This window comes from Phoenix dactylifera, chromosome 4, assembly GCF_009389715.1.
Source record: "Phoenix dactylifera cultivar Barhee BC4 chromosome 4, palm_55x_up_171113_PBpolish2nd_filt_p, whole genome shotgun sequence".
NCBI lineage: Eukaryota > Viridiplantae > Streptophyta > Magnoliopsida > Arecales > Arecaceae > Phoenix > Phoenix dactylifera.
In genome coordinates, this window is record NC_052395.1 from 28,966,682 (window position 1) to 28,994,377 (window position 27,696).

At 37.8% G+C, this 27,696-nt stretch overlaps 1 protein-coding gene across 1 annotated transcript; it reads right to left on the reverse strand.

The window, feature by feature from the left end:
- Positions 1 to 367: 367 nt before the first annotated feature.
- LOC103711356 (U3 small nucleolar RNA-associated protein 20-like) lies at positions 368 to 25,161 on the reverse strand. The gene is given in 45 exon segments (XM_039126270.1): positions 368 to 890; positions 1,610 to 1,742; positions 1,921 to 2,466; positions 4,192 to 4,425; positions 6,101 to 6,380; positions 6,462 to 6,976; positions 6,978 to 8,282; positions 8,637 to 8,702; positions 8,926 to 9,051; positions 9,129 to 9,188; positions 9,190 to 9,558; positions 9,686 to 9,867; positions 10,041 to 10,174; positions 12,333 to 12,412; positions 12,414 to 12,688; positions 12,691 to 12,799; positions 13,701 to 13,919; positions 13,921 to 14,157; positions 14,244 to 14,275; positions 14,278 to 14,335; positions 14,337 to 14,505; positions 14,637 to 14,780; positions 14,896 to 14,978; positions 14,980 to 15,018; positions 15,020 to 15,078; positions 15,944 to 16,036; positions 16,039 to 16,146; positions 16,149 to 16,275; positions 16,671 to 16,841; positions 16,977 to 17,041; positions 17,044 to 17,293; positions 17,412 to 17,490; positions 17,621 to 17,702; positions 17,705 to 17,752; positions 17,973 to 18,176; positions 18,574 to 18,637; positions 18,639 to 18,746; positions 21,275 to 21,392; positions 21,686 to 21,710; positions 21,713 to 21,758; positions 21,858 to 21,936; positions 22,271 to 22,315; positions 24,438 to 24,595; positions 24,773 to 24,895; positions 25,001 to 25,161. Coding segments are annotated over 45 exon segments (7,770 nt in total). The 5' UTR covers positions 25,067 to 25,161; the 3' UTR covers positions 368 to 633.
- Positions 25,162 to 27,696: the final 2,535 nt, after the last annotated feature.

Here is a 27,696-nt window from a genome sequence, read left to right on the forward strand (position 1 = left end):
ACCTAAACAATTTCACTCTTTCACCGTCCATGGAAGTATAGGTTCTTTTTTTTTTAATTTGGTACAATGGAATTGTCGTGTTTGGTTGTGTATGATCAAATTCAGCATCTCAAGGACCCAACCATGGCAAAATAACAGCAAATAAAAGGATATAATAAAGCTCTTTCTCAGACGACTGGTGATCCCATCGTTGTGATATTTCTCGTACAGGTGGGAGAGGGGAAAATTAGCACGGCACTACTCTCCCCCACTCTCGAGTTGTTCAAGATAACAGGAATCCATTGTTTATGCAACATCGCTTCACTCCAAAGGGGAATAGCATACAGATGGGCCGAATCACTGTGAAAGCAGGTCAGGACATCCAGAAGAAATAAGTAAATAAATATCCCCAGACTCATTATAACCTGTAATCATGTCGGATATTAGAAATGAAATAACACAATACATTTCATACAACAGTGCCAGTAGAGATGGCTAAACCAAAACTAAATGCCACTTACTGACACCTTAAAAACTATTCCCATCCTATTTCTTCAAGACCCAGCTCAAAATTAAATTAAAAAAAATGTAAAAGCGTTGCCTCTGTACACTCTACGTATCTTCCTACCTGTTGTTACTTTGCAGAAGCATTTGTTACCTTCGCCATCTCCCCATTTTCATTGCCGTTATCTTCCTCCTCTTGTGGGCTCGATGTTTGACTGCAATCCGCAGCTTCCTCTTGGCATGGCGCATAGGATTGATAACAGCGACGAGTTTCTGCTCGTGTCTTCTCTTGTCCCTCTTTGCCTTGAGGTTCTTCCGTATCAGGTTGTAAACTCGCACGAAATCATCAACCCCAAGGACATCCCTTATGCTGTCACGAACCTCCACTGCCAATTGCTGAATTTCATCTGATGAATGAAACAGGACCGAGATACATCAGACTGCATCGTTTGAAAAATAAATTAAAACAACTAAAGACCTTTGCAAATTTCTAAATACAGTTACTAAGATCACCATCAAGAATATTATGCATGACGACAGCTGAAACCCAGGCAAAAAAAAAAAGCTAGAAATACAATGCAGTGCAAGGATTAAAAACAAGCAGATGGAATGTAGTAATTGCAATTTCTTAAGATTGAATCAGTTATTGTTGTCTCACGTACAGCTAATTATTATTAATGATAACCAGAACCAAATCTAAAGACATACAAAGCACCGACAGTTGTGCTTTTGTGATATTATAAATCCCCCGCTGCAACTCGGCAAAATATGAGTGCCACATTGCCAGCAAGGCAATAGCAAAATGAACACCAACTTTTTGGGTATCAAACCAACAGTAGATCAAGCATGTATGTCTGCATGCTTCCCCGCAAGCCTATATAGGTCGACTTCCAGTCATTTTGGAAGCATGGAGGAAAAATAGTCAAAATAACTGAGGCACCCAACTAGGTGAAACCCATAGCCACAGCAAAAGCAACAAGGTATGATGTTTGACTTCTCTGAAAGTATCATTGGTGCAATTTGACAGTGAGTAAATAAACAAAGAGCAACAGGAAATCCTTAGCGTGAATCATATTAATCAACAACCAAACAGGTCAGCTTTCAACTGTTTAAATGTTGAACTCACCACCAACGAGCTTCCCAGCGAATCCTTCACATACTTTATATAATGGAACCAACATGTCAATAGCATAAGCATTGCAGCCTTCAGAACCAATTTGAGATGAGATCATTCTGAAGCAATTGAAGATGATCTTCATCTGAAGAAAAGTATACAGCTCATCATCAAAAATGCTGTGTCAAGGGCATATAAATATAATGGTGCACGTATAATTAACAGAAAAGTTGAATTAACTTAAAGTTATTATTTTGTAGTTGAAGCACCATTAAGTTCAGAGCCAGTTCACAGGGTAACAAATGAACTCAGTCTGCACATACCTGGATATCTTCTTTCTGCATTGCAACTTTTCCCATCCTCTTGAGCAGGGGTGCAACTAGCAATGATTGAAAATCATCAGCATCAACTTCATCAGCTAGTTCCCTTTCTCCAGAAGATTGACTTGTAGTGCTGGTGGAAAGTATGAAAGCATTCTTTATTTTCCTTGAACCAAGCAACTCAAAAGCCTCAAGGTATGACCCTTGTTCACAAGAATCAAGAGTACACCAAAACTCATGCAGAGTCAAACTATTTCTCTGTTTAGCAAAAGAGTGCAAACCACAAATGGAAAATACGAGATTTTGAGTTATGAGATTGCTCGCTGCATCATCATCCAGCTGCACCTTGAGCTGATTCAATAGGGAAGCAGCAACTGCAAAAAGTCTGCTTGGATTTACAAGAAACAGAGTTCCAATGTTCGACTTCTCAATATCAGTTCTGCCAGGGTCGGACACAGCAGCGAAATACAAGGCTACAAGGCGGTTGGAAATATTCCGCAACCATACATGTGGATGCAGCAAAAGTTTACAAATACATCCCCACATCTCCTGAGAAAAGAATAGCATTATGTCCATGATTTACCATATAATGCATTTTATTCAGTTTTCAAAAAAGAGCTTAAAAATGAAAAACGAAAAAGGAATGTTTATAAGCTACAGTGCCTTTTCTGTATTTGAAAATGAATATAGTATGCAACCCTGAATACCCCACAGCTAAGATAAAGATTTAGGAATCAATGTAGAGTCATAGGCAGTCATCAAACACTAACTGCATGACAATCATGTTGCTTAAGCTATGTTTGGAAGACTTGAAAAGCACCCATGTTAAATATCCCTTGCCTAGTGTAACATAGATGCAGCTACATATCAAGAGCAACATCATGTCTAAGCATCGGATGCTACCAATATAGTAGATTCTCTTCTACAAACCTATATCCAAGCTTCACAAGACATCCACAATACTCAAGGATATAAGTTAAGATAATGATGTGGGAATAAATGTGGTCCTAGACACTCATCAAACACATTATTGCGTGCCAATTGTGTTGCCTAAGCTATTGGAGGTTTTGAAGACTTGAAAAGTACCCATGTTAGAGGTCCCCTGCCTAATGTTACATAGATGCAGCTATATGTCAGGTGCAATAGCATGTGTAAGCACTGGATACTGCCAATAATAGTAGATTCTCTTCTGTAAACCTATATGCAAGCTTCATAAGTTGTACATATTACTCAAGGCTAAACAAAAGAGTAAGTAACATTAAACCCCAAGGGAATCCTAAGAGTCAGACCTTGCACCGCTCATAACCACACCCATCCACAAGTTTGGGAACCACCAAACATGTTGCTCTCAGTCTTGTATATTTGCCATTCACCACTAGCCAATTGACTCTCTCTCTCTCTCTCTCTCTCTCTCTCTGCGCATGTTTCTCCATGTGTGTGTGTGTGTACAGATACAGTGATGATGAGGGTTGTTGCGGTAGCAAGGGTGGAATTAAAGCAAGCCACATAAAAGCTGTCTTTCGTACGCACTTACCCAGACAAACCTGTTTGGGTGGCTGTGATAGCAAGTTCCCAGTCCAATTGCATATGAAACAAGAGAAACAAACACTATCAATCCTAAAGCCCGACATCATCCCAAACCCTGTGCCTGCCCTCCCTCACCATGTAGTCCACCCTCCTCCCTTGATCCACGGTGCTGGCATACAGCAGTCAGATTGAGGACCAGAGCTCCATCTCACTGCATCCCTGCTTCCAAGGCCTAAGCACGCTAAATAACCTTCTTTTAGCATCAATTTGTTCGTTGCCCCACTACCCTATAACTCAGAGACAACCACTGACAAGGCTTCCTCCGCTAAACCCAGTTAACACCCCTCTCCCCCACCACCCCCCCCCCCCCACCCAAAAAAAAAAAAAAAAAAAACCTTAGCATTGATGGCATCTTAGTAAAAGAGAGACATGTATGAAGATCAACCGGTGATCGCAGCAGCAGGATCTGCAGAAGAGAGACATTGACACCAACCTGACCCATTATGCCAACAAGGTTATAAGTTGACCAGGTCAACCAAGTCATAAAACACCTAGCCAAAAGCTCAGGCAATATTAGCATGTAAGTAGTCAGGGCTTACACAACATGTCCAATATAGCTTGTATTATCTACATCTACTATATAATTGTGGTACAGTGCAACAATAGTGTCAATTAAAATGCATTCATAACTTGTAGATGGAAACCTTTGATTTAAAAAAAAAAATCTAGTGCCAAAAGAGCCCATACCTCAAGGTTCTTGTCAAAATACAGCTCCGGGAAGTGGAGAAGCATCTTCTCCAGCATAACGAGTGAGCAGTAAGCCTCTTTCCAGAATGGAATTGCAGGATCATTTGTAGAGTCAAATTCTTTGTTGTTAACAGCATACACAGAAGATTCCAAAATGCCTTTCGCAACTTTGAGGATACTATTTATGTGTCTACGGAAGTCTTTTCTTAAAACTTCAACCAATAAACCAAGAACCTGATAAGTATATGCCAGAAGCATTAGCATATAATATCACATAGTCGCACAAGAAGATGAAAAATTAATGGAATCAACCACATAACTTCAACAACACTATTTATAGGTAACATGGTCTAATGCATTCATAACAACAATCTGACAACCTGTGCTCACAAATGACAGGAAATGCTCAACCTATAATCACTTCAGAACTAAGGGGCAAAAATTCTTTCTTTACTATCCTAACATGCAAACACTTACACACAGAGGTTGGAGATGTAAACCAGATGCATGAATTCATGTCAAGGCCTGCAAGCACAGGTATGAGTGTGTTCTATTTGCAAAGTCCAGAACACAGAAACAGTGAAAATCATAGCACCCTTGTACAAAATAATACTTTATATTCATTAGTTTCCGGTACTATCATGACTTGAACCCTCATATCAGCCCAACGGGCCTCTACATGGAAAACCTTGCAACCTAGCTTTCTAAACCTCAAATGCAACGTGCACATCTGACATTCAATAGTTGTAAGAGAAACAAATAAGTTAAGGTACTTAACTATCGAAACACAAACGCTTATTTTGCTCAGAAAACATTGTTCATCAAGATGCATTCAAGTCCTTTGGAGCTAATAGCATTGTTTGTCAAGTATGCTAATGCCAAAGATGCACTTAAGATGGCTGGCTGTGATTTGCGAGAAAACCAAAGACCTTGTTGCCTTGCTGTTTTTATTTTCTTCTTTTGTCACGATTCACAGAAAACATGGAAGATGTAATAATAGAAAAAACAGCGAAAGCCTCAGTCCAGCAGACCTTCACATGCTGGACTCCAAGGCTTTCCCATTACACATAACCAAAGTAGGTGCAAGTTACAGGGTCATTATGTAGAATACAACAGCCTAGATCAATAAATTGATTCAAAATAAAGCTGGTTCTAAAATTTAAGCCCATGCCCAATGGTTTGAAAGTAATGGGTCAGGTTCTTAGCAGATAAGTATATATCTAAAAATCCAAAATCACAAAACTATGAAATTCAATCATTTCCAGTTTGTTTCTGAACTTCAATTTTATTAAGATATTAACAAAAGAAAATAGCTATTCACATTCCCTAAGAGTTCTGCATATAGAGTAGCTCAGCATGTACGACTACATAAGAGTTATCTACTAATTGGTTCTTTGCAAAAGCAAGCAACCTATAGAAGAGCTTGCCATCACAATAACAGATATTTGCAAAGAAAGCGAGACAGAGAGAGGACAATTTTGAAAGATAGAGGAGCCCAAAGCCATTGTAAGAATGGTTTGTATCAGGCTGACGCATCGACATGGCATTGTCTAATTTTAGGTTTTGAGCAGCATAACTAGAATAAATGGACTCTATCACAATATTCAGATATGCATATATAAAGCAAATTTGCTGCTGGTGCTTCAACGCAATGTACAAAAGTAACCAGACCAACTTAGCATGTCACATATTTATCTTATTCGCATAAATACTCTACTATGTGCAATCTAACTGATATAGGAGTTTTGCAGGAGCTAGAATTCCAATTCTACTGATAGTTCCAAGGCATAGCTATTGAAAAAATTTACGACATTATGGATAAGCAAGTCATAGTGGCATCTCTAATAGTGATTGAATTTTATGTGCCAACTAAGTTAAGGTAAATAAAAACAAAGATGAAGCCACATACCTGAGCTGCAGCACTCCATAGATGCTTTTTTTCACTCAAATACCATGAAAGACTGTAGTCTAGAATGGAATGCAGTGCATGATGACTGGTGCGACCTATCAATACTTTTATTACCGTAGCAACCATAGACCGAACTTTTTGATCATGGTCATTGGCTAAAGCAACTACTAAATGGAGAAAAAATGTTTGAGCCTGACTATCAACAACACTTTTGGGAAATTTGACTAGGATAGCATGGAGCATTTCAAGCACAGCTTCTCTTCCAGACGAATGCTCGTAGCTGAAAAAATTATAAAAAAAATTAAGGAGGAAAGTTTAGCTCATAAGAGAAGAACACCATGTGCAGTGGTCAGATCCTTACCTCAAATTTGTAAGTAAGAAGTCCATATGCTGTTGCAAGCGCTTATCTGAAAGACGATAATCCAGCAGAAATTGCAATAGAATTTGGCTGCATTTCTTGCGAATTGGTTCTGACTGGCTTGTTACCATTACTTCCGCAACTTGCACAGCAATGTCATATATTTCATGGACAACCAACTTTCGACCAACTATTGACTTTAAAAGAGAAAGGGCAATGGGTGAAGGATTAGTTTGGAGATCAATAAAAAGGGGAAATTGAATGATCATGCAGAGTTGATCATTTGAAAGTGAAATTTTGGTGCTTCGAAGTAGCACTGTGAGAAGCTTTAGACAGGATTGAACCAATAAACTGTTAGCATTTCCCGATTTTTGGGCAATATCTAGAAGCAAAATTTTAATTTTATCAGCATGGGCTTCAAGGGATGGCAAGGGTAGCCTTATCAATGGAGCAAGGCATCTGAAAGCAGCTGATAGAACTTTTTCATACTTGGAATTCAGACAGTTTCCTAATAGTTTTTACGAAGGGGTCTAGCATTGATAACAACTGCTCATCTTTCTTGTCCAACTTCATATTCTTTAAGCGATTATGCAATACTCCAAGGGCAAATTCGGAAATAAGGTGAGAATTTTGGAGTCCATGATCACCAGAGCTTAAAGTGTTTCTTTTGTTGGGCATTTCATGAAAAGGCTTGTTGCTAGTCCCATTCATGGACATCTCTTTGCCATGAGAACCCTCTTCTGTCATGCTATCTTCAATCAGCCCATACACAAAAATAAATAGTTCTGACAGTTCCACAGAAGGATTGTGTTCAATTCCTAAAGCTATATGATGTAACATCATCTCAAGCTTCACCTTCATCTTTGGTGTGAGTTGTTTCTGAAGATGTGCGTTAATTGGGGAAAGCAACTTTGAGGCATGTGTTCTGAAAGTAATGCTCTGAGAAATCAACTTTAGAGTATCAAAAGATTTATTCTTCCTTGTCTCTTTCATTTTTGAAGCAATTTTTTCAACTTCTTTCTCCTCAGCAACATCCCCCAGAGTGTCATTCTCAGCAATAGAGAGCAACTCTTCCAAACAGTAATCAAGCTTCCCAACACTGGGATATGCAAGAGTTTTAGATAATATGAAATTGAGGGTATATCCCAAAACATGCAATTCGTACCCCCTCTTTAGTATTGCTCGCAAAACCTTGACAATGAAGTGCAAGTATTCCAGTCCCAGTTCCCTTACACATGCAGCTAAAGCAGCCCTTGCTTCATCACGTACGCTTTCTAGACGATGCTTTAGAAAGTTACAAGTGTGATGAATGATGCTTGGAAGTTGTGATTCCAGAGTCTCCACTGGTAGCAACTTAAGTAATTTGATGGCAGCAAGACTAATGTTGACATTGACCTTTTCTGATTCTGATGTCAGCAATTTCAGAACCTGTGGAAGGAATTTCTTTTGCAAATAGACTGCTATATCAGAAGGAACATTCGGTTCAGAAGAACTAGCAGGCAATGCAATTCCCACATTCCCATCAGTGTCACCAGAAGCATGGATTTCAATTCCATCTATCACCAGTCTAGAATTCACACTGGTAAAATGAAACTTGTCCAATATGGCACATATTAACCGTAACAGGATCTTTTGTTTATCTGGCTTAAGGGTCATTTCACGGAAGCATCTCATCAAAAAGGTGCGATAGGTTTCCCAATCCATTTGACCAGACATAGAAGCAAGTGTCTCTAAGCATGCATTCCTTAGATCCTCTCCCTTTCCATCTTTGACATCAAACAACATATTGAAAAACAATGGAAGAAAGATTTTCGCAGTCACATTCTGCAGTTTAATGAAATGGTCAGGAATTGCGCAATACAAGTCCTAGAAAATGCTTACAAGTTGAATAAAAACTCAAAACTAATCAAACAAACAGCCATTTCGGATTTAGCTGACTTGTGAAGACAAAGATGACTTATATTGCAATAAGCATAGCATGACCTATTCAAAAATTAAAAAGAAACAAGGGTTTTATTTTAATATCCCTAGGCAATGCAAGAGAACAGAATGAAAAGCTTATCTATTTTAGTATTAGTACTTCAACAACAAAAATTTAGTTAATTGAAGCTACAATTTCCTACAATCTTATACATGGAAAAGAATACTATTATGCACATAACAATCAACATTATATACCTCTGCCAATTTCCCAGCACTGATGACATTTCTGAAACGTGACAATGCCCTTCTTCTTCTATGTATCTGCCCCAGATGGTGGAAAATTCAAATTAGGAACTAATAGGTGAAACTTTTAAGTATTAACCTGTATCAGTAGGTAAAGAGCATATTGTACCCAGTACAATATGGAGTCATGGTACTGTACCATACCAATCATACCAGTAAGGTACTGAGAGTCCAATACCGTGATTAAAACATTACTTTTAAGTTCATCTCATCTTGTAAATAACAAGATTAGGAAAATTACCTGCAAGTGAAGAATATTGTTGAAGAAATCTACTTCAGGATCCTCACTACACAGAGGTCTAAATGTATTCAAGGAAGGAATTCCTTGAAGATTATAAACCATTTCCCGTAGTAGAGCAATCCATTCCTGAAAACAAAGCCATTCTGGTAGTCAGACAACAGTTCATACACATCGGACAAAAGTAAAGTCTCCATAACACATACTTTCTGAATGGAAATATCCTTGCTCATAGCTTCACCCATATTCTGCAGCAGAGTTTTTTTTCACAATCTGCTGAATACAGGCATTCGTCCAAGTAGAACTAGTATTACTTTTTTCCACAGTTTGATTTGTTACATCTTCTTGTGCTCCATCATGTAACAGCAATTCTTGGCAATCACTTGTTTCCCTATTTACTATTGATCCAGCAAACTGTATAAATGAGAGCAGTGCTCTAGTTGCACTTTGCCGAAAGATCAATTCTTCAGATGACATGTCATATACACAGTGAGATAATATGGCTAATGCATGCTCTTCTCTGAGTTGAGTGAATAACTCGGGCCTTATTGTATCATAGGCACCAATTCTTTTATCATAATCGAGCTCACCAATTTCCGAGGAAGAAACTGCATTCAACTCATGTAGAAGTCTACCCTGTAACCAGACCAGGAAATGAAGCATTGAAGGATCCAGTTATTAATCCATTTGGAAAAACTGTTACTAACTTGAAGAAAAAACATTAAGAATATAAAAGAAGCTAGTAATAAGATGTAATTGTTACCAGAAAGGTTAATGAAGGATTGATTATTGTGAGGCCGTCAAGAACGTCACAGATGCACAAGCGGAGATCCAACCCAGCAGAAACAAGCAATGGGTTAATTGCATTCAAAATCTTCCCTGATGTTTCATAATCTAAAACTGGCAGGACCCCTTTGATGACATGCAAACCTTCCATACACTCATCTGTCATTATAAGGAAAAAAGCAAATAATAGAAAAACCTTATCAACACTGCGATAAAGCGTTCATATGTCTCTTTCCAAATAGCTATATTCTTGATAAATCCAATGAATACACATTCATGCACAATTTAACATTCAGAGCAAATGAACATCAGGACATTAGCATGTGACTCACCAGCACTTATATCTTTTTTTTTGAAAAATGGGAGCAATATGTCTATGAATCCCGCTGCCGCACCATTATTGATGTATTTCACCAAAAGTTTGAATATCCTCAATTCTGTCTTTCCAGGCCATAATGTAGAATTCCTATCACCATCACCACAAAAATATAAATTTGAGGTGAATCAGAAAGCTAAATTCCATCAGCATACAGGAAACACTGAATTCTATCAGAATGCAGGGAACATTGCAAATGTTACTAAAGAAAACAAGAACACTCTCATAACCAATAATACGTAGAGTGTTCTTAATTTTTATTTTTTAAAAAACAGTACTTGAGGGATAAATAAAATGAAACTAGAGCTTCAACAGAGATTATTTTGTTTGTAAATATCTTGAAAGGAATTGTAGCCTAGGATCAGTACAGTGTCCAGGGTCAGATTAGTCTTTAAGTTTTAGAATTTTATAGTCTATGTTCACCTTAGTTCTTGATCTAATTGTAGCTGTAGAGTGCAGAAGCCATAACCCAAGATCTATATGCATCCCCATCAGCCATATTACACACGATTTTGGGGCATTTCAACAAACCAAAATCTTTTTGATGTGACTGCAACAAACATGCATCGTTTGGGCAGGGAGTCATGGCCTCAAAAAGTTAATGATAGGATTAAGATCGTAAAACATTTTCCCTTCAATGCTTAGACATCAGTTCGGACTTAGGTTTAATAGTTAAATCAATGACAAAGTATGGCTTTTTATGGGTCAAGTTACTATACCCAAAGGGTAGGTAATCCCAAGTTGTTGACGAAGACTATTCAAAGTTATGTTCTTCTGTTCTTCACCATTTTTTCGTATCCTTTGTCTTTTGATGTTTGAAGCTTTTGGCTTGTCTGCACATGCATCCACATAATTCAGAAATTAATTCACACTTTACTCCAACAAAGAAACTCGTAGCTTTGGTACCCTCTCTTCAACATCTTAATTCAGCTTGATACTTAAGCAGATGCTTGGTGGCATCGCCTAAACGATTTTTGCTCACTTTCTATTTACCATATTTTAGTGGGATCATGCAATCAAGCAGGCTTATCTCAAGGAAAAATCATAGTCTTCACAACTTTATCACAATTTCTTCATCTCCACCTCCCCATTAGAAGCTTACTGCAACCTATCCAGAGGCATCCAATATCATGTCGAGATTGATCATCATTTTAACAAGGTTTTGGTTGCCAGGATGAGTGACATCCCGTCTTTCAGATTAGACATCTTGCTAGCAGTGAAAAGAAGTAAATTGCATATCATGACTTTGGGTTCAGTGTAAAAAAGTTACTTGCATTAGCAGTGAAAAGAAGTAAATTGCATGAGCACATTTTGCAAGTCAAAGCAGAACCAGTCATAGCAGTTTTAAGGAAGCAGATAAGATCTAAAGTTTTTTCTGCCAGCACAAAGCTATTCATTGTATTGTTCCCACTAATGGTATCCATGATTTCATAGTAATCAGTTCCTAAACCTATAGCATCGCATTTAAATTAAACCTTAATAATATCAATATCATATCACTCAACTAAGTTCTAGATTTTGGGAGCCTGACACCTACATCATCTACAATGACAAGTTCAAAACAAGAAAAGCACAAGTATCGAATCAAGAAGAGAGCTAATAGTCCATATTCCCACATCAAGAAAGAGGGGCCAGCTACTTAAAAGCTCAATCATGTAGTTGCCTTTTTCCATGTATTCAAGGCCCAACTAACATTAAGAAGATGGCTAGTCCACAAAATACCAACTGGTGCTAGTTTTTCTCTGCACCACCAGTGCCATAAGCCAAGCACAGAAAAAAAAAAATGCCTGCATGAAATCTTCTATGCACCTCATCATCCAAGTATATTTCATACAATAAGGGGTGATGCAATAAGAGGATGATGCAATTAACCAGAAACTTTCAATTTTCACTGGTGTTACTAAAAACAAAATTATTCACATAAATTTACAAGAAAGCTCCAAAGTCCAAATATTTATGCTTCAGAGATGAAAATAAATCTGTGACATACATAGAGTAGCTTGAAAGAGCATGAACACTAAATATATAACCTGAACTTGAGCGAGCTAGAAGCAAAGGAAAAGGTGAATAGATCTACAAACTTTACTTCTATGAGCTGTATAAGAAAATTTTAGAAATAAACCTCCACTCTTTGGAGCAATAAACCTCCATTCTTTGGAGTCATAACAAGGTAAGAGAAGACTTCAAGAAAAATGATGTAACCTATGGTAATGTGAAACATCTGAAAACCAAAATATGTACTAGTTACCTGTGAGATTCTTTGCGGGACTGAAAAAGCTCACGTAAACTATTAATGAGTACCTCAAGATGAGGCACCAAAACTTTTTTTTACTGAATTGTCCTCTTGATGGTCCAAATCACTGTCCAGGTTCAACAGATTCTCAATGAAATTCAGTACAGAAGATAAGATGGCATCAGATGCAGTCCTCACTGTTAAAATGGAAAAAATTGTTGGAACAAGATTTGCCTCCCTAATTAATAGCGAGACTAGCATGGGGCTTCGGCTCATTGCAATAAAGCATGAAAAGAGTGAACTTGGTCTTTCACTACTGGAACCCTCCTGCTTGAAGCTGTCAATAAGAGGCTTCACAGAAATAAAAAAATGTCCCAGAAGTCTGAACCAAAGTCATGAAACTCATATCTACTTAGTGCAAAAGAAATAATTTTCAGGCACAAGGACCGCAAGTCCTTAAACTGTTTGATGGAGGTACTCATCTGCAAAACAATATTAAATTTAATTAGTTAGATAAATGTCGATTGTTAACCTTTTTCTTGAAAAATATAAACAAGACTAAATAATGACATATAAGCAACAACACGAGAGGAGGTGCATCAAAGCAAGTTGTCAAGGTCATGGTTATAGGACTGGCCAAACAGCTTGGTCTATAGTTACCACAATAAGCAAGAAAAAGAACAAAATGCTGGCAAGGTAGAGAGAACAAAGAAGAAAATGAAAAAAGGCACTTGAAGGCCAGAGAATACATTTTAGAATACCAAGATTCCAGGATTGTAGGCCAAACAAACGCAATCTAATGAGGTAGAAAAACCGACCCCTAGAAAGAACACAAAAGCCAACTTGTTAAAGGGGTAATGATCTCTTCCCCCTATATTGATTGCTGTTTTACTCTTAATCCCTGTTGACCAAAAATTTTCAATGGGCATTTATATATTTAAGTCCCTGGCTTGTTTGGGTGGACGGAACAGAGTTAACTGTGTATGGACACAAGCCTAACTGTGTATGGGAACTAAACATAGAAATCGACCGTCCGGGGCTAAAAATAAAATACAGGCTAAAATAGAATGGCTGTCAAACAATGGACAAGGTTTACGTTCCCCTTCATTTAATATTGATCCATTTCTAAATGTTAGTTTCACAAATTTTGCTAGTCCACCAAGGTACCAACTAAATTCTATTATTATTTACAAAATATTCAGAACACTATTTGACCTCTTGGCTATTTTGCAGAACCCAGTCAAGATAACATGACCATTTAGAAGTATTTTTGGGAAGAATGTCATGCCAATTTAGTCACAAATCCATTTCTCATATTTTCTTTAAAACGCAGCATGAAGGATAAATTATGTTAATACTAAGTAAATATTAGTCAATGCATACCATAAGAGGATCTGGCACCAAAGTACTTGTCTCACGGACCTCTGAGTCACCAGCAGAATTATCTCCAACAGAGCCACCTCTCTTATTATTGTCACCCATAATGTTCAACATGCAGCTTTCCAGTATTCGAACAACAATCATCATCAATGGATTAAGAAATGGCTTAACATGAAATTCATCAAATGTTTTCAAAATATCTTCAAGTACGTGCAGAAATCCGGTTCCCCTTCTTCCATGAGAGCTCGGATACAGTAACTAATGTTGAAACTTTTACAAAAACAGATGAATGAAATCTGTCTGTGAACTTTTCAGATGGTCTGTCAGGCTGGTCTTCAAGAACTTCCATTGTACCGGCAAGTAAGGGCTTTAGTAGTAAAGAGAAAAATAGCTGAAGTTCATCAACATCGAGTTGCGCCAAAAAATAAAGGACAGCCCTACGGTGATTTAAACTTGTATGCTGAAGCAAATAAAACAGGTTTACCACCAAGGATTATGAAACAATAAAATCATATTACAAAAGGAGGAGGGGACAGATGATCTAACCTTATGCGAGCCAAGTGCTTTCAGATTCCTGCTTTTGGTGTTAGTAACCGAATAATTAAAGGAATCAAATGCCCCCTATGTCCTTCCTGAATATGTTTGGGACTCTTTTGAAAGAGCCCATATTGTGAGCTCCTCTCGGAGGTTTTTGGAAATGATAAGATTTTTTAAATGCTGATCATATGGAGTCAGAAAGTCATCCTTCCAGTTCAATAAGCAATCCAGAGCTTTCGACTGTACATCAGGATCAATATCATCGAGAAGCCTAAAAAAAATAAAAGACAACTTTGGCCAAGTTAATACGAAGTAGTCATCAGCATGTCAGCTTTACAGTTTATCTAAAGACAAGATTTCAGCAGCATAAAGCATACAAATAGGTGCAGACTGCGGACAAACCTTTTCATCAACACTTGCTTCAGAACCAGGCTTCGATATAAAGATCGAGCATTGTGCATTAATCTCAACAAGTTCAGCCATTCTTTGAGAAGTAACTTTCCACTCTTTTCCTTTAACATTTATGGCAGCTGAACGTCTCAAACACTGTGAAATCAGAAACCAGTCAGTCACTAAACTGTAATCTTGACATGAATGTGCGCAATTGTAAGTATGTTAAAACAAAAGCAAATATTCATAATTAAAGTCGCTTATGACATACCTTAAGATATTCTCATCATCATAACCCAATAAATTCAAGAATAAAGGTATAATCTGTCGAGACCGAGATTCTGCAATGTCCCGGAATTTTTTGAAGTGATTGAAGCAATAGAGTTGTTATGGTCATTGCATGGCGTGCTATCAGAATCAGGATATAGGAACATGTTAAAGCAGCCAACCAAATCTGGAAAGGAAAACAAAGAGTATAAAACTGTTCCAGTTTGTGAACTGATAATCAGTGTAATCTTCTTTACAAAATCACAATTTGCATATATCTTCTGACTGATATTATTTAAATTCCTTCCAAAAGTAAATCATGCATAGCATAAAACACATTTTAAGGAAATTGTTCAATCAGCAATGGAACAAGGATTACTTCTTAAACAAAAAATTAACATCTAGCATGCTAGCAACTTTTCAGAACACATGCACCACCTCCATCCATGTAGACAACCAACAAAGAAAAGGAACACATTTGAAATGTAATATGTTTTTCTTGATATACAGTAGTCATTCACAACAAGATGGCCATATACTAGCCATGTACTACATAAACAGAATAATGTTAGCAGGGGAAATGCACCTAGACAACAATGGTCACAAATACTTTACAATAACAAAGTTTACTGCCTTAACTACACGGCCAAAGCATGGGAACATAGTAGCAAATTAGCAATACAACCCAAAACACCAGATATTCAAAAAAAAAAGAGTCAGCAATAACTAAAACATCAACTAGCAGTGATAGCAGTTGTAGTTGCAGAATTAATAGAATAATTCTAGCATATATATGTATGCACAAGTTAATAATAAATACACAAAAATACATATATAAGTCTACATAGGAAAGAGATATGAAAAGGATATGACATACCCATGGAAAAGTTACTTATTTTTGGTTAACAAAAGCAAATTCTTTCAATTATGCAGCAACAAAAAGATGTACAATGTATATCTGACCATGGGTCCTAGCACCAAATTTGTCAATTAATCAAGATAAACAAAGAACACATTAGAACTATGAAATGTGAATCAGGTATGGCCCATACTATTTGGCTGATGACTTTCCAAATTCACTTTCATCAACTGATCGCCGGAGGATAGAAATTTTGACTGATAATTGCCAAGATACTGAACAATATATTCCAAACTAGCTCCTTATATCTGCCTATCAGAATGGTCAGGCACTCTAATGCCGGCTCCCATAAAAGACCAAAGCGATTATGCAAGATGCCGATAATCCCATATAGAGAAGAGGATGTACCATCATTGATTGTTGCTGAAGAAAGACCATCTGTATTCTGGATATCAGGATAGTAATTTTCCGACTTGTTGAGACTGAAATAGGAGTCGTTTCAGCCAAAAGGAGGAGCTCAATAACCTGGGTTGTAGGATAACAGGCTTATTATAATTATACTAGTAGAATCTAGAAATATTGAGAACAAAAGGAAAATTACAAAGAACATACATTAGGACATTGCGTATCTTCATTGGCTGATCCAGATTTATCCGTTTTAAATTTTTATGAGGACGCTCATCACTTGTAGCCATCTGCCGATCTAGTGGTGCATAATGGACAATATTTTCAAAGTTGAGACACGATTGCTTTATGTGGAAGGCCCAATTATCTCTGAAATGCACAAACTGAAACCACAGGCTTCTCGCTGAAACATCAAGCTCTGTTAATACATCTTGAGCAGATCTTCTCATCCATGGATTTACTCACTGTATCATCGATCATATTCAAACGCTAAGTCTATAAATTAACAAAATTCAGAAATTGGTAACAATTGAAAAATGCAGATCAATGTACCTGAACATAGAATCCAAAAATTCAGCTACAGCGGACAATACTTGCAGGGATGTCTTGTGTCTCTTAGCAAGACGCAAAAAATTACTTGTTTCTGAATGTCCAAGCTGCTTACTTAGCAATAATTTATGATATGACTAGTGCAGCACCAAGTAAACTCTGCAAGTGGACTTTGGAAGAGTTGCAAGTTGGTCTACAAACAATCGAAATAGAGAAATATCAACATAATATTTCTACTGAGAAATTATAAGGCAATCAATAATCATAAACACATTACCTGCTTCAATTTCCACAAGTTGATCAAGTGTGGCAACTAAATCTTTTATCCATGCTAAATTATCTGATAGATGTTGAAAATGAGGTAGCATCTAACGACTCCCCATAAGATAGCTACTTCAGACTCACTAACTTGCTTCTCTAATTGATTGCCACTCGTTGCAACATCACTTATTAAGTTGGTCCAATAAGCGAGTGTCTTCTTAAAGAAAATGCATATTTTCTGTTCCTTATCTACGGGTACTCCATCTAGGATATCAAAGTGTAGCTGCTTACTTTGTCTTTCAAGAATGTCAACATCAAAAGTAGAACTTCATTTGGCGAAGCTTCAATTAAATCATCCATAGCACTGGAACATCAAATAAAAGAAGAAAATGATTATATGTTTCAACTATGCGCATGCCAGCAAGAGATCCCCAGAATGTTGCTACTTGCCTAATTATATGACTTCTGAAGACATTTGCAATGTGAGGATCCTTCAGAAGAACACCTTTAATAAAGTCAAACAAACTGAAACCAACACATGAAAATTTGTATCAAGACACAAGACAGTACCAGAAATGGGCATGAACACAAATCTGTAACAACATTTAAGGCATCTATTCAAGCAACCTATCAATTCTTTGAAAAAAAAAATTACCTCGAGCTTCTGAACTTAAATGCAGGAGCATATAACAGTGAGATGCTTGATAACTCAGAAGAAGTGAGAGGAAGATCTAGAGGCAAATCATTAGTTGCAAAATTCTATCATGAACTTCAGAAGACATATCTTCTGACATCAAACAATCAGCAGGAGCAATGTAGGCTTGTATGAGCAATTTGATGAGTCAAAATGGTTTTGTTATCTGCAAAGAAAGGTGAACGAGAAGTATTAAAGCAGACTACTAATTAAGAAAACAAGTAATAGATTGGGGAAAAAAAAAGATCCCGCAAAAAGGGCTATTAGGCATTTTAGAAAATAAACTGTATCGTAAGAAAGGTTGTATTCTCACCAAAAACACTGCTCTTATTGCTATTGTGTATGGTAAATGTAAGAAGCCCCAGCATGTGATTTAGGTGCACCAAGCAACCATCACTCATACATCCAGATATTTCTCTAAATAAACAATCATATACCACTTTCAATTCTTTATGATCAAGCTCATTGCAAAATCTATGAAGAATACCAGTTACAACCTCAAGAAAAGCTTCGAGACCTGCAGAAGATCAACAAGGCTATTATACCATATCAAGTACAGCAAAAAAATAGCCCAAGCCTTTGCCTTATTGCAGAGCCAAGAGCAATTCCACAAAAAAAATCACCATCATCTTACTAACTAAAACTACAATATATAATTGCTCAGTTATGACAAAATGCTTCTTTGGTACTATTACCTAAACTAACAATAACTAAGCTAAATATAAATTAGCACCCTATAAATGAATGTGTCGTTTTAAAATTCGAGTTAGCTATAAAAATACCAAGCCTCACAAATAAAGAGTCCAGATGAATCGCACAAAAGATCCTCTTTTGCCTTATTTTTGCAGATAAAGAATTCCAAGCAGACAAGTAGCCAAATAAAGGGTACAAAATATCTAGTCAAAAAAGCTTGCCTTGAGGATATTTATTTCTAATGTTAACAATGGACTTATCCATCAAAAACTGCAACACCTTTTTCAGCTCTTGAGTGAAGCCTGGAGGAAGTCCCTCTCATAACATGCCACAGCAAAGCAGTAACTCCAGTAATCCTTACAGATGATGAAGTTTTAGCAACCTCAAAAATAAGCTTTTCTAATACCTGGAACATCAGCAAACAATAACATGTGTGAAACAAAAAAGGTCGTTGTTCACTAGCACATAAAATTCAAACATGCATGCAAAAAGAAATATAATATCCATGAACAAAAAATACAAATGCAGACGCCACAAGTCAGAGTTGCTCAAAAACAATGAACAAATCTATACGCGTTTATAATAAACTTCATCCCAAAGAACCGAAGATGCATGCACGTCTATCTCTGTATAGATACCTAAGCACAGTTAGCAAAACAAGATTCATAAGCAACTTAAGAGAGCTAAAAGGAGAAAGAAAGGGGAAAAAAAGCAGGGTGATTATTTCCACAAAGGCAATATTCATTAAAACATAACAAAAATTCACAATTGCATTGAAATAACAGCCCTGAGTTTAGTTCAGATTACGGGTGTAACCAAGCCGAAGCTGATTGAGCCTGGACCTGATCAAGCCTGTTTGAAATTAATTTCAAGCTATACAATCTTAAGACCCAGCTTAATTTGTTTACTCAGTGCACCTTTTTCAGGCTACTTTGGACTTTATTGGCGCTTGAATAAACAGTTATACAGTTATAACAATGTGGTCTTCAAATTAGGCTCTCCATCAGGTAATACACTAATGTTGGATGGACCCCTCAAAAGTCCATTTTAAGTTTCACCAGGCTTTTCAACCATCTCGTGGTAGATGGTGTCTGTGCCACTCATCATAGATATCCTTGAGCTTGCAGGCTTGCTAGAGGAGAGAGTAAGCTACGAATATTTTCTCCTATATTGAGCATTAACATTTTGACCCTTGACCCTACGCTTTCTGTAGTCCAAGGCAAAAGAGAAAAGTTGTTTAAACCTCTACGCATACCACAATACAACATCAGGTTCTTGAAAAACTTGATTCTGGAGCTCATCCTAAGATATTGTCACTTTACCATGTCAGTCAAACTTCATATTGCAATATGATGAAGATATTCAAATGGATCACCAGAGTCATCCCTTGCTATAAATTAACTGTTAGACACTCCTCTATGTTATTGCAATTTTAGTCTGATCTCTTGTTACAAATAAAATGATAATGAAAAGATCCCTGATGACAATCGTTTTTCCAGCTTAGATTGCAAGCTTATCTTACTATCCAGCATCTTTATTCATGCCATTCATAAGCTCAAGTAGGTTCCTCATGCTCGGTCCAAGCCTCATGTTGGGTTTGAGCAATCCCTGTGTGAGATTCATCAACAATTATTCTCACATGACATGAGAATTAAGAATAACATTTTTTGTTCAGGATCAATTGGAAGAAAAATCTTTAGCTGAAAGACCGTTAGCCCCTTGAGGCACTGATTACTCAAGATTGCCTGCTTAACAAAAGACACCTGTTGATGCATTAATCTAAGAGTAATTTTCTTCAATACGATCTTTGATGATATTTAATATGTTTCCATCTAAAATCTAAATCTACTGAAGGTCAGGCCCTTCAGGATCTTACAAGATACAGTCAATTAATCAATGCATTGTTACATAATACCACTCACCAAATATTATGCATGCTTTATTAGTAATCAAATTTACTTCTCACCATATGGCCATACTATACAATTATTGGATACCATTGTAGAATCATCATGCAACTCTCTCTCTCTCTCTCCCTATTCCTCCTAAATGGAGCTTTGAGCGTCTTCCTCAGAGACTCCTTGTATCAACATAAGTAGAGAACAATGTCTAGACTCTTAGACTAAAGCTGAAAAAAATTATCATGCGATGTAAACGCACGGTTAAAAGCCTAAAAACTATTAGCATCATCAACCTACTCATATACTAGTTCCTAGTTCTCTAACCTACACCTCCTAATGCAGTAACTGTTGGTACCATATTGCTAACAATATGGATTTTTGTAAGCAAGTAAAAAATAAAAAAAAAGCTGCCTAAAACTATTTAGCGTCATCACCCTGCTCGTATGCTAGTTTTCTTGTTCTCTAGCCCACACCTTTCTAATGGCGATAACTGCACTGGTACTATATTGCTAACAATATGGATTTTTCACAAGCAAAAAGAGCACATGTAGGACACCTATCGTTTCCCTACTCACAAGCAACATGAAATTCCTCAAACAACCTCAGAGCGATACTGTTAAACAAGAACCTAGCATTCTGGAGAGAGCAAGTATAGAGGCTTTAGAAGATATATAGTTTGTAAGTATGTGTCTGATCATGTGCTACGTTTGAGAAATTAATGTAGATGAGCTGCATCTAAGTGATACTTGTGTTCACTCCAAAACTAGAACTTACTCTTTAGGTTACAATTAGTTATGAAACTCAGTGGCATGCACCCACTTATAAAAGAGAATATACGAATGATATATGCACAACGCGTATGCTTCTAACTACACAAGCATCAGGCTTACCTGCACCAAGCACTAGCCTGATCAGGCACATATGAAACTCAATATTTAACAAAGGAGCATGATCTGTGCATCCCTTAAAAAAGATATTAACAATCAAAATAAATGTTTTATAGAAAAGCAGGAAAAAGAACAAAAGCAATACCTTTCGTAAGTTGGTGAATGGGCGCATTCCTTAGTAAAAAAGAAACAGACTCGGCCATAAACTCTTGGATGTAATCCTTTGGAAAAAATCTTAACTGGACAGTAATCCTTCATCAAGGAAATAGAGAGCATTTAGTGGATTAAGCCTCATAAAGAGAAAAGGAATTACAAGTAATCCTTCCCCAAAGCATGCACTCACATACATACATACTATTTAGTGGACTGTAAGCCTTCTACAAGAGAAAAGGAATTAGAAATAAAGGTTACTGTTCTCATGTGCTGGTGCAGCCCCAAAGCACGCACTCACATTACATACATACATATACATAGGTAGCAACCTTAGAAGTGTATTTTAACCAAAATAATTGAACTTTCAATCTACAACAAAAGTACAAACTCACTTGAGAATGTGAACAACATCCTTACAAGATATTTCTGCAAATACATCAAGATATATGACCAAGATGTGAAGACCTGAAAAACAAAGAAGCACACCAAATATATATATATATATGTAATTAAATCAATGTTGTTAAAAAGTGTTAAGAGTTCTCAGAGCAACATATTAAAAACCTGCTCTAGGATTTCAGGATCACGATCAACACCATTTTTGAGAAGATCAAGTAAAAAACCAGTGAACCTTTGCAAGAATCTGCAGGGGAAAATACACATATATAAAAACTGAGTGCACAGCCAAAAAACAAGCTGAATCAATTTACAGCTATTAATGTTTACAAGTTTGACTAAGAGTAAGTAGTAATGCCTATATCAGATTAAACTAATGCTAAGCCATCATTGAACTTCAATGGCAAATGTAAAAATGCATAACAAAGGACAGATTGGATGAATTCAACCACAACATATAGAATTTACATATACATGCCAAAAATGGCTAGACAAATGGGAAAATGCATGAATGAGTAAACATATGATAATTAGAGGAGTGTTCTGAAACTTAAGAATCAACATAAGAAAAAAAAACTTACGGTAGAAATTCTTCCAGAATATCTCTGGACAGAGCAGCGACTAACCTGTGTACACATGTCCATATAGTTTCAAGTTATAATATACCATATATCAATTCCAAAAAGAAACTTCTAGGAAAACAGATATAGCCACGCTCTAATTTAACAAAGAGTTAAAAAAACTGATCACTTATATAACAACAGACCTCGAGTTTACAAAGCTGAAGATGCTATTTTATTTATTTTCCCTTTTTCTCTTGAGAAAAATAAATGTGGAAGTAACAATAAGCCTTCCCCAAGGAAACAAAAATAAGTATAATATCATAATAACTGTTACTGACAAGGACTATAAGTACTAATCCACATTAAGTACTTGAACAGTTAACGAATATCATTCCTAAAAGACACCAAGACAACAGTATTATATATATATAGACACTATTGCATAATGCTCCAAATCATACATATTATAGGTCATTTTTAGAAGCTTGCAACACAGAATTACCATTTTCATATCATGTCTTATTAAAGTGATACACACTGATACTAACACACTATAGGAGGGTGAACTACGGCCCCAAACAGATCCAGCTATTCATGAACAGCTTGTGTTGGGTCAGCAGCAGACTCAAAGGTTCAGCTCATAGCCAAGCCGAAACTGACCTCTCAAGGCTTGCAAAACTGAATAGAATCTCAACTTGGTTCCATAAGAAGATTGTTCAAGCTCCATTCAAATCATAAACAAAGCCAAGCTTCAACACCTGCTCTTAAGCTCAGCTGGAGTTCAAATCCCTTTTCTTTTAATAAGCACAGCTTATACAGTCAACTATTTGGCTTGGTTTAGCTCATTTGCACCCCCATAGTGAATCATGCATAGCTTGGCGTGGAGAGAAAGGCCATGGTAGTTTCTAAAAGCAAAAAGAAATGAAAAAGGAAGCAAACATTAGTACATCGTCTTTATTGAATAATTTATTAATGATAAGGAATCGTAGTTGCCTTCTTGATCTTCTAGAAATTGAGATACAAAGCTGCTCTTAATTGTTTGAGGAATTTGATGTATCTGAAGAATAACCACATAAAGTTGATGAGAAAAGATGGTCTAATCTGATTCATTAATAAAGGAGAGGGAACTACGGAGGGCTTTGGTCTTCTAGAAATTTCGATGGAAAAGAAAGCCCTTCTTGATTATTTTAAAATTTTGATGCAACTGAATAACAATTTCACAAAGTTGATGGCTGAAGATAATCACAAAGGGAAGACCAGAACGCGAGACAAGGTCAAGCCAAACTTGTGATTAATTAATAGTCGCTATGGATAAGACTGACCTTAATGGTATCTGATTTGTTTTCACTCACACGAAAAGTTGGGAGCACTTAAGGGTCTGTACATTTATCAGATGTAGGGGAGAAAGAATTAAACTGATAAGGTTATGGTTCGCAAAAATGTAACTCCTCTAAATGTGAAAATTTTAGGTTAAGGTTGATGGAAACAAGATGTATGATAATAAGATGAGATCATAAATGCTAAGGTGCTGAAAATAGAAGAATAGGTTGACGACATGCATTAGACATGAGCAAAGATACAGGAAATCATATATGAAGCTGAAAACAAAAAAAGCTGCCTCGAGCATGATCACCTCCACCCATGAAAGGAGCAAATGCTCATGCACAACCATTCCAACTAATACATCTTATTTTGGTACTTGTAAGCTCAATGAAGTGAAACCATATCTTAAATATATGACATCATTTTTTAAGGGCATAACCTTCGATTAACAATATCGCTTTGTTGATTCTTATGTATCTCAAACTAATCATAACTATACAGAACAAATCTGGTGGACAATACATTCAAAACCCTTGTCTTTTATCATACTTGACCATAGCAATTGTGCTAGCAAGCTCAATGAACTCATTGATAGTGGTGTACCCAATAAAAACAGTATTAGCAAGGAATTACAATAAGTTTGATGCCACATATTGTTTTGTCAACCATTAAATTGGAACAAAGAAGTGCTCGCATCAATACTAGGGAAAGCATGCAAGACAAAGTTGGTGCATCTCATATAATTGGCTAGTTAAAACGAATCTATCAAGCATACAGTTTAGATGCATCAAAACAATTTTCGTTAAAAGAAAAATAAAAAACATCAAAGCTGAAAAAAAAGTAAACCGTGTGCCTCACAGACATTAGTATTGGTTCAAGGGACAATCTTGCTTTCATATTCAATCTGCGGAGAAGCTCCAAGAAAATCTTTTCCCGGTGCAGTATAACCTGTGGCAAAGTTTGCACCAACGGCATCATCTCATCGTAAAACGAAATAAAATCCTCCGCCGTGTTCAGCTCCTAAATTATAATTAAACAAGCATAACGAAATCAGCATTCTCCACCAAAATCTCCCTCCCATATTCTTTTTTGGGAACAAATAACTTTTTTCACAATAAAGAGCAAATCATGCGGCGAAAGAGATAAGTTTTGGAAAAGAACGAGAAATCAAGAACGAAGGAAGGGGGAGAGGCTTACTCGCCACTGCACTAGGCTCTCGCGGAAGAAAGAGGACCCGCTGGAGGGCTGGGTCTTTACCGGCTCCAGACTACGGAAGACATCGATATCTATCTCCTCCACTCGCTGGGAGAAGCTCTTGAACTGAAATCAACGGGAAAAAAAGGCGCAGAAAAAGCGATCAGAATCGAGAACAGCATCGATTCCGACAAAATTCAACCAAAAATTAGGGTTTCCGATAGAACATACGACGAAGCGCCTTCGGCCGGAGGACGTGTTGAGGCACTTCACCGCCCGCGACTGCGAGATCGCCATGTTGGGGAGGGGGAGGGAGAGAGAGAGAGAGAGAGAGAAAGAGAGAGACGGAGGAGCTTCTCTCGCTCTCTCTCGGAAGCGATGGGGTATTGGTGGGAGGGCCAAACAGAGAAGCCGCAAAACAGAGGGTTGAGGGTTTAAGGACTTTCTCAAGGCCGTTAGCTGGATGCCAGCTTTGAGATGCGTGTTTGATTTTATAGTGCCGATGGACTTATTTAACTGGTTGGTGAATAGCGAAGACCAGACATCACAGGGTCAAGATTCCGTGCTGACTAGTGTCCTCGCTCTTTTTGAAAAAAAAAAATAATAATAATAATAATAAAAGATAGTTAAATTACGGCCATTGTTAAACTATTTTTCCATTATAATTATCATTATTCGATTTTTTTTTTTATACAACAATTGTTAGATAGAAAGAATTATAGCAACTATTTAACTTTTTTCAATGCTTCCTAAATGGGCATGGGTTACATATTACCCTGGCATCATGGTCAGTTGATAACAAATACTGCCTAACCGAACACGGTGTTGCTCCAATTATCGAAGCATATTGGTCCATTTTTTCAAAAAATAATTAAAAATTATTAATTTATAATTTATATAGGATATGTATCATTTACCGAAATCATCTCAATTCAAATGAGTAAAATGCATAGCGAATAGCATCATAATTGTGCTACTAATTAGGACATAAACTCTACGCTGACCGAATAGAATAACATTATTTATAAATTAACAACCTTATATCAATTGTTCACCAAAAAAAACCTTGTATCATTTGAAAATTTATTTTATTTTTATTAATATTCAAAAATAATCTGTTTCATGATGATTTTGATAAGTGAAAATTTATATCATTTGAAAATTTATTCTATTTTTACATTATAATCTGTTTTTACATTTGTTCTAAGCCTAAATGTTTTCAACCAAGATATTTCAAAATTTAAAAAAAAAAAAGATTGGTCTAACTATTATAATGGCTAAAAATAGTTCTAGTGAGATATGCAAGTCAACTCTGTCTCCCTTTTCAAAGGTCCTGTTAGAATGAAAAACGGATCGTCCAGCCTACAACTAAAAAGCCGCCCAGTTTCGGCCCAGTAAACACCAATGATGAATGACTAAATCTGCACTTCGGCCCAGAGCCAGCTCGTCCTCGGAACTCCGCCTAAAGCCCCACCAACTTCGGACATTCGCCGACTCCCCCGACCAAGTTTGGGGTGCCTCCAGACAAACGCCGACCCGTCCCGACCAAGTTCGGGACGCCAACTCCAGCAATACACAGCATACGCTCCGACCCTCGAGCTCGGAGCGCTCCCTCGAGTAACCTCGGAACCCGAAAAACCGAGCCACTTCCAATCTACACCAAGCCGGCCTCACCAAACGCATGACGCAACTACTTAACGAGCTCGGTCTCGCCAACAACCACATCCACGTGCAGGCCTACGTGGCCGTACTCCACCACACTGCCATGTCATGTCTCCATAACTGGCCAACAGCAATTAGACGGCTCCTTGACTACTCCGGCCATACCCTGCTATAATTGTCAACGCCTTACCATTCTTAAGAACGGGCTGTGCCACACGTCACCAGCCTACCTGAGCTGCACACCATCCGGCTTAGAGTCATACCCCCTCATGATGGGGACTGACAGCACCTCCGTCATCTAGGCCACTCCACCGAGATTATAAATAGCTCGGTCAAGTAATTCCCAAGGGACTTTTGGCTAGACAAAATTTACCTACTCTCACTTTATCGTCGGAGGGTCCTCACCGGAAAAACCGGTGAGGCTTTGTGCAGGTCCGCGGCCGTCGTGCAGGAGATGGTTTCGTCTTCCCCTATCCACACCGACGGCTCCCTTGGGCCAGATTTGAACCACAACATATTTGGCGCTAGAAAGGGGGCCTGAGTCGTGATTGCGAAGATAATGAGCCAAGGGGCCCCAAACACATCGAGCAGCCGGGAATCAATACGCGACTGCTCTCTCCAAGGTCCGCCTCCTGCATCACACGTCCCCGCGGACCAAACCTCTCAAAACCAGCCAGGGCAGTTCTATCTGCTTCCCCAGCAAGTCCAAACCCTGGCCGTGGTTATCCAAACCCTTCATCGGCTGGAGCTCCATCAATCACTGAGCTCGATAAGAAGGTCGAGGAAGCAGGGTGGCAAATCCAAATGCTTTGGGATTAGATCGCGGAACTCCACGGGGAGTGTTATCAATTGAGGAGCCGGTCCCCCCGAAGATCTGGGAGACACCTCTCCCGTCAAAGTTTTGAGGAGTATACTCCTCTTACGTCCTCTCGAGCCCAAATCCTCATCCTCATGGAAATCGAGGGTTGTGGCTACCTCCAATCTCTTCCGAAGATGCGACCGTCTAAATCACGGAAGCGCGCGGGCAAGTACTGTCGCTTCCATAGAGACCACGGCCACGATATGGAGGATTGTTATCAGCTCCATGATAGGATCGAAGTGATCGTCCGCCAGGGCCATCTAAGCCAGTTCGTTGGCAGGCCAACCAGCAGAGCGGAGCCTAAGGGGCAGACTTCGAGACCATCCAACAGACCCGATGACGAACGCCCCAATGTAAACACTACTAATGCTCCGCCTATGAGCCTTACGTTAATGCCGCCCTAGCC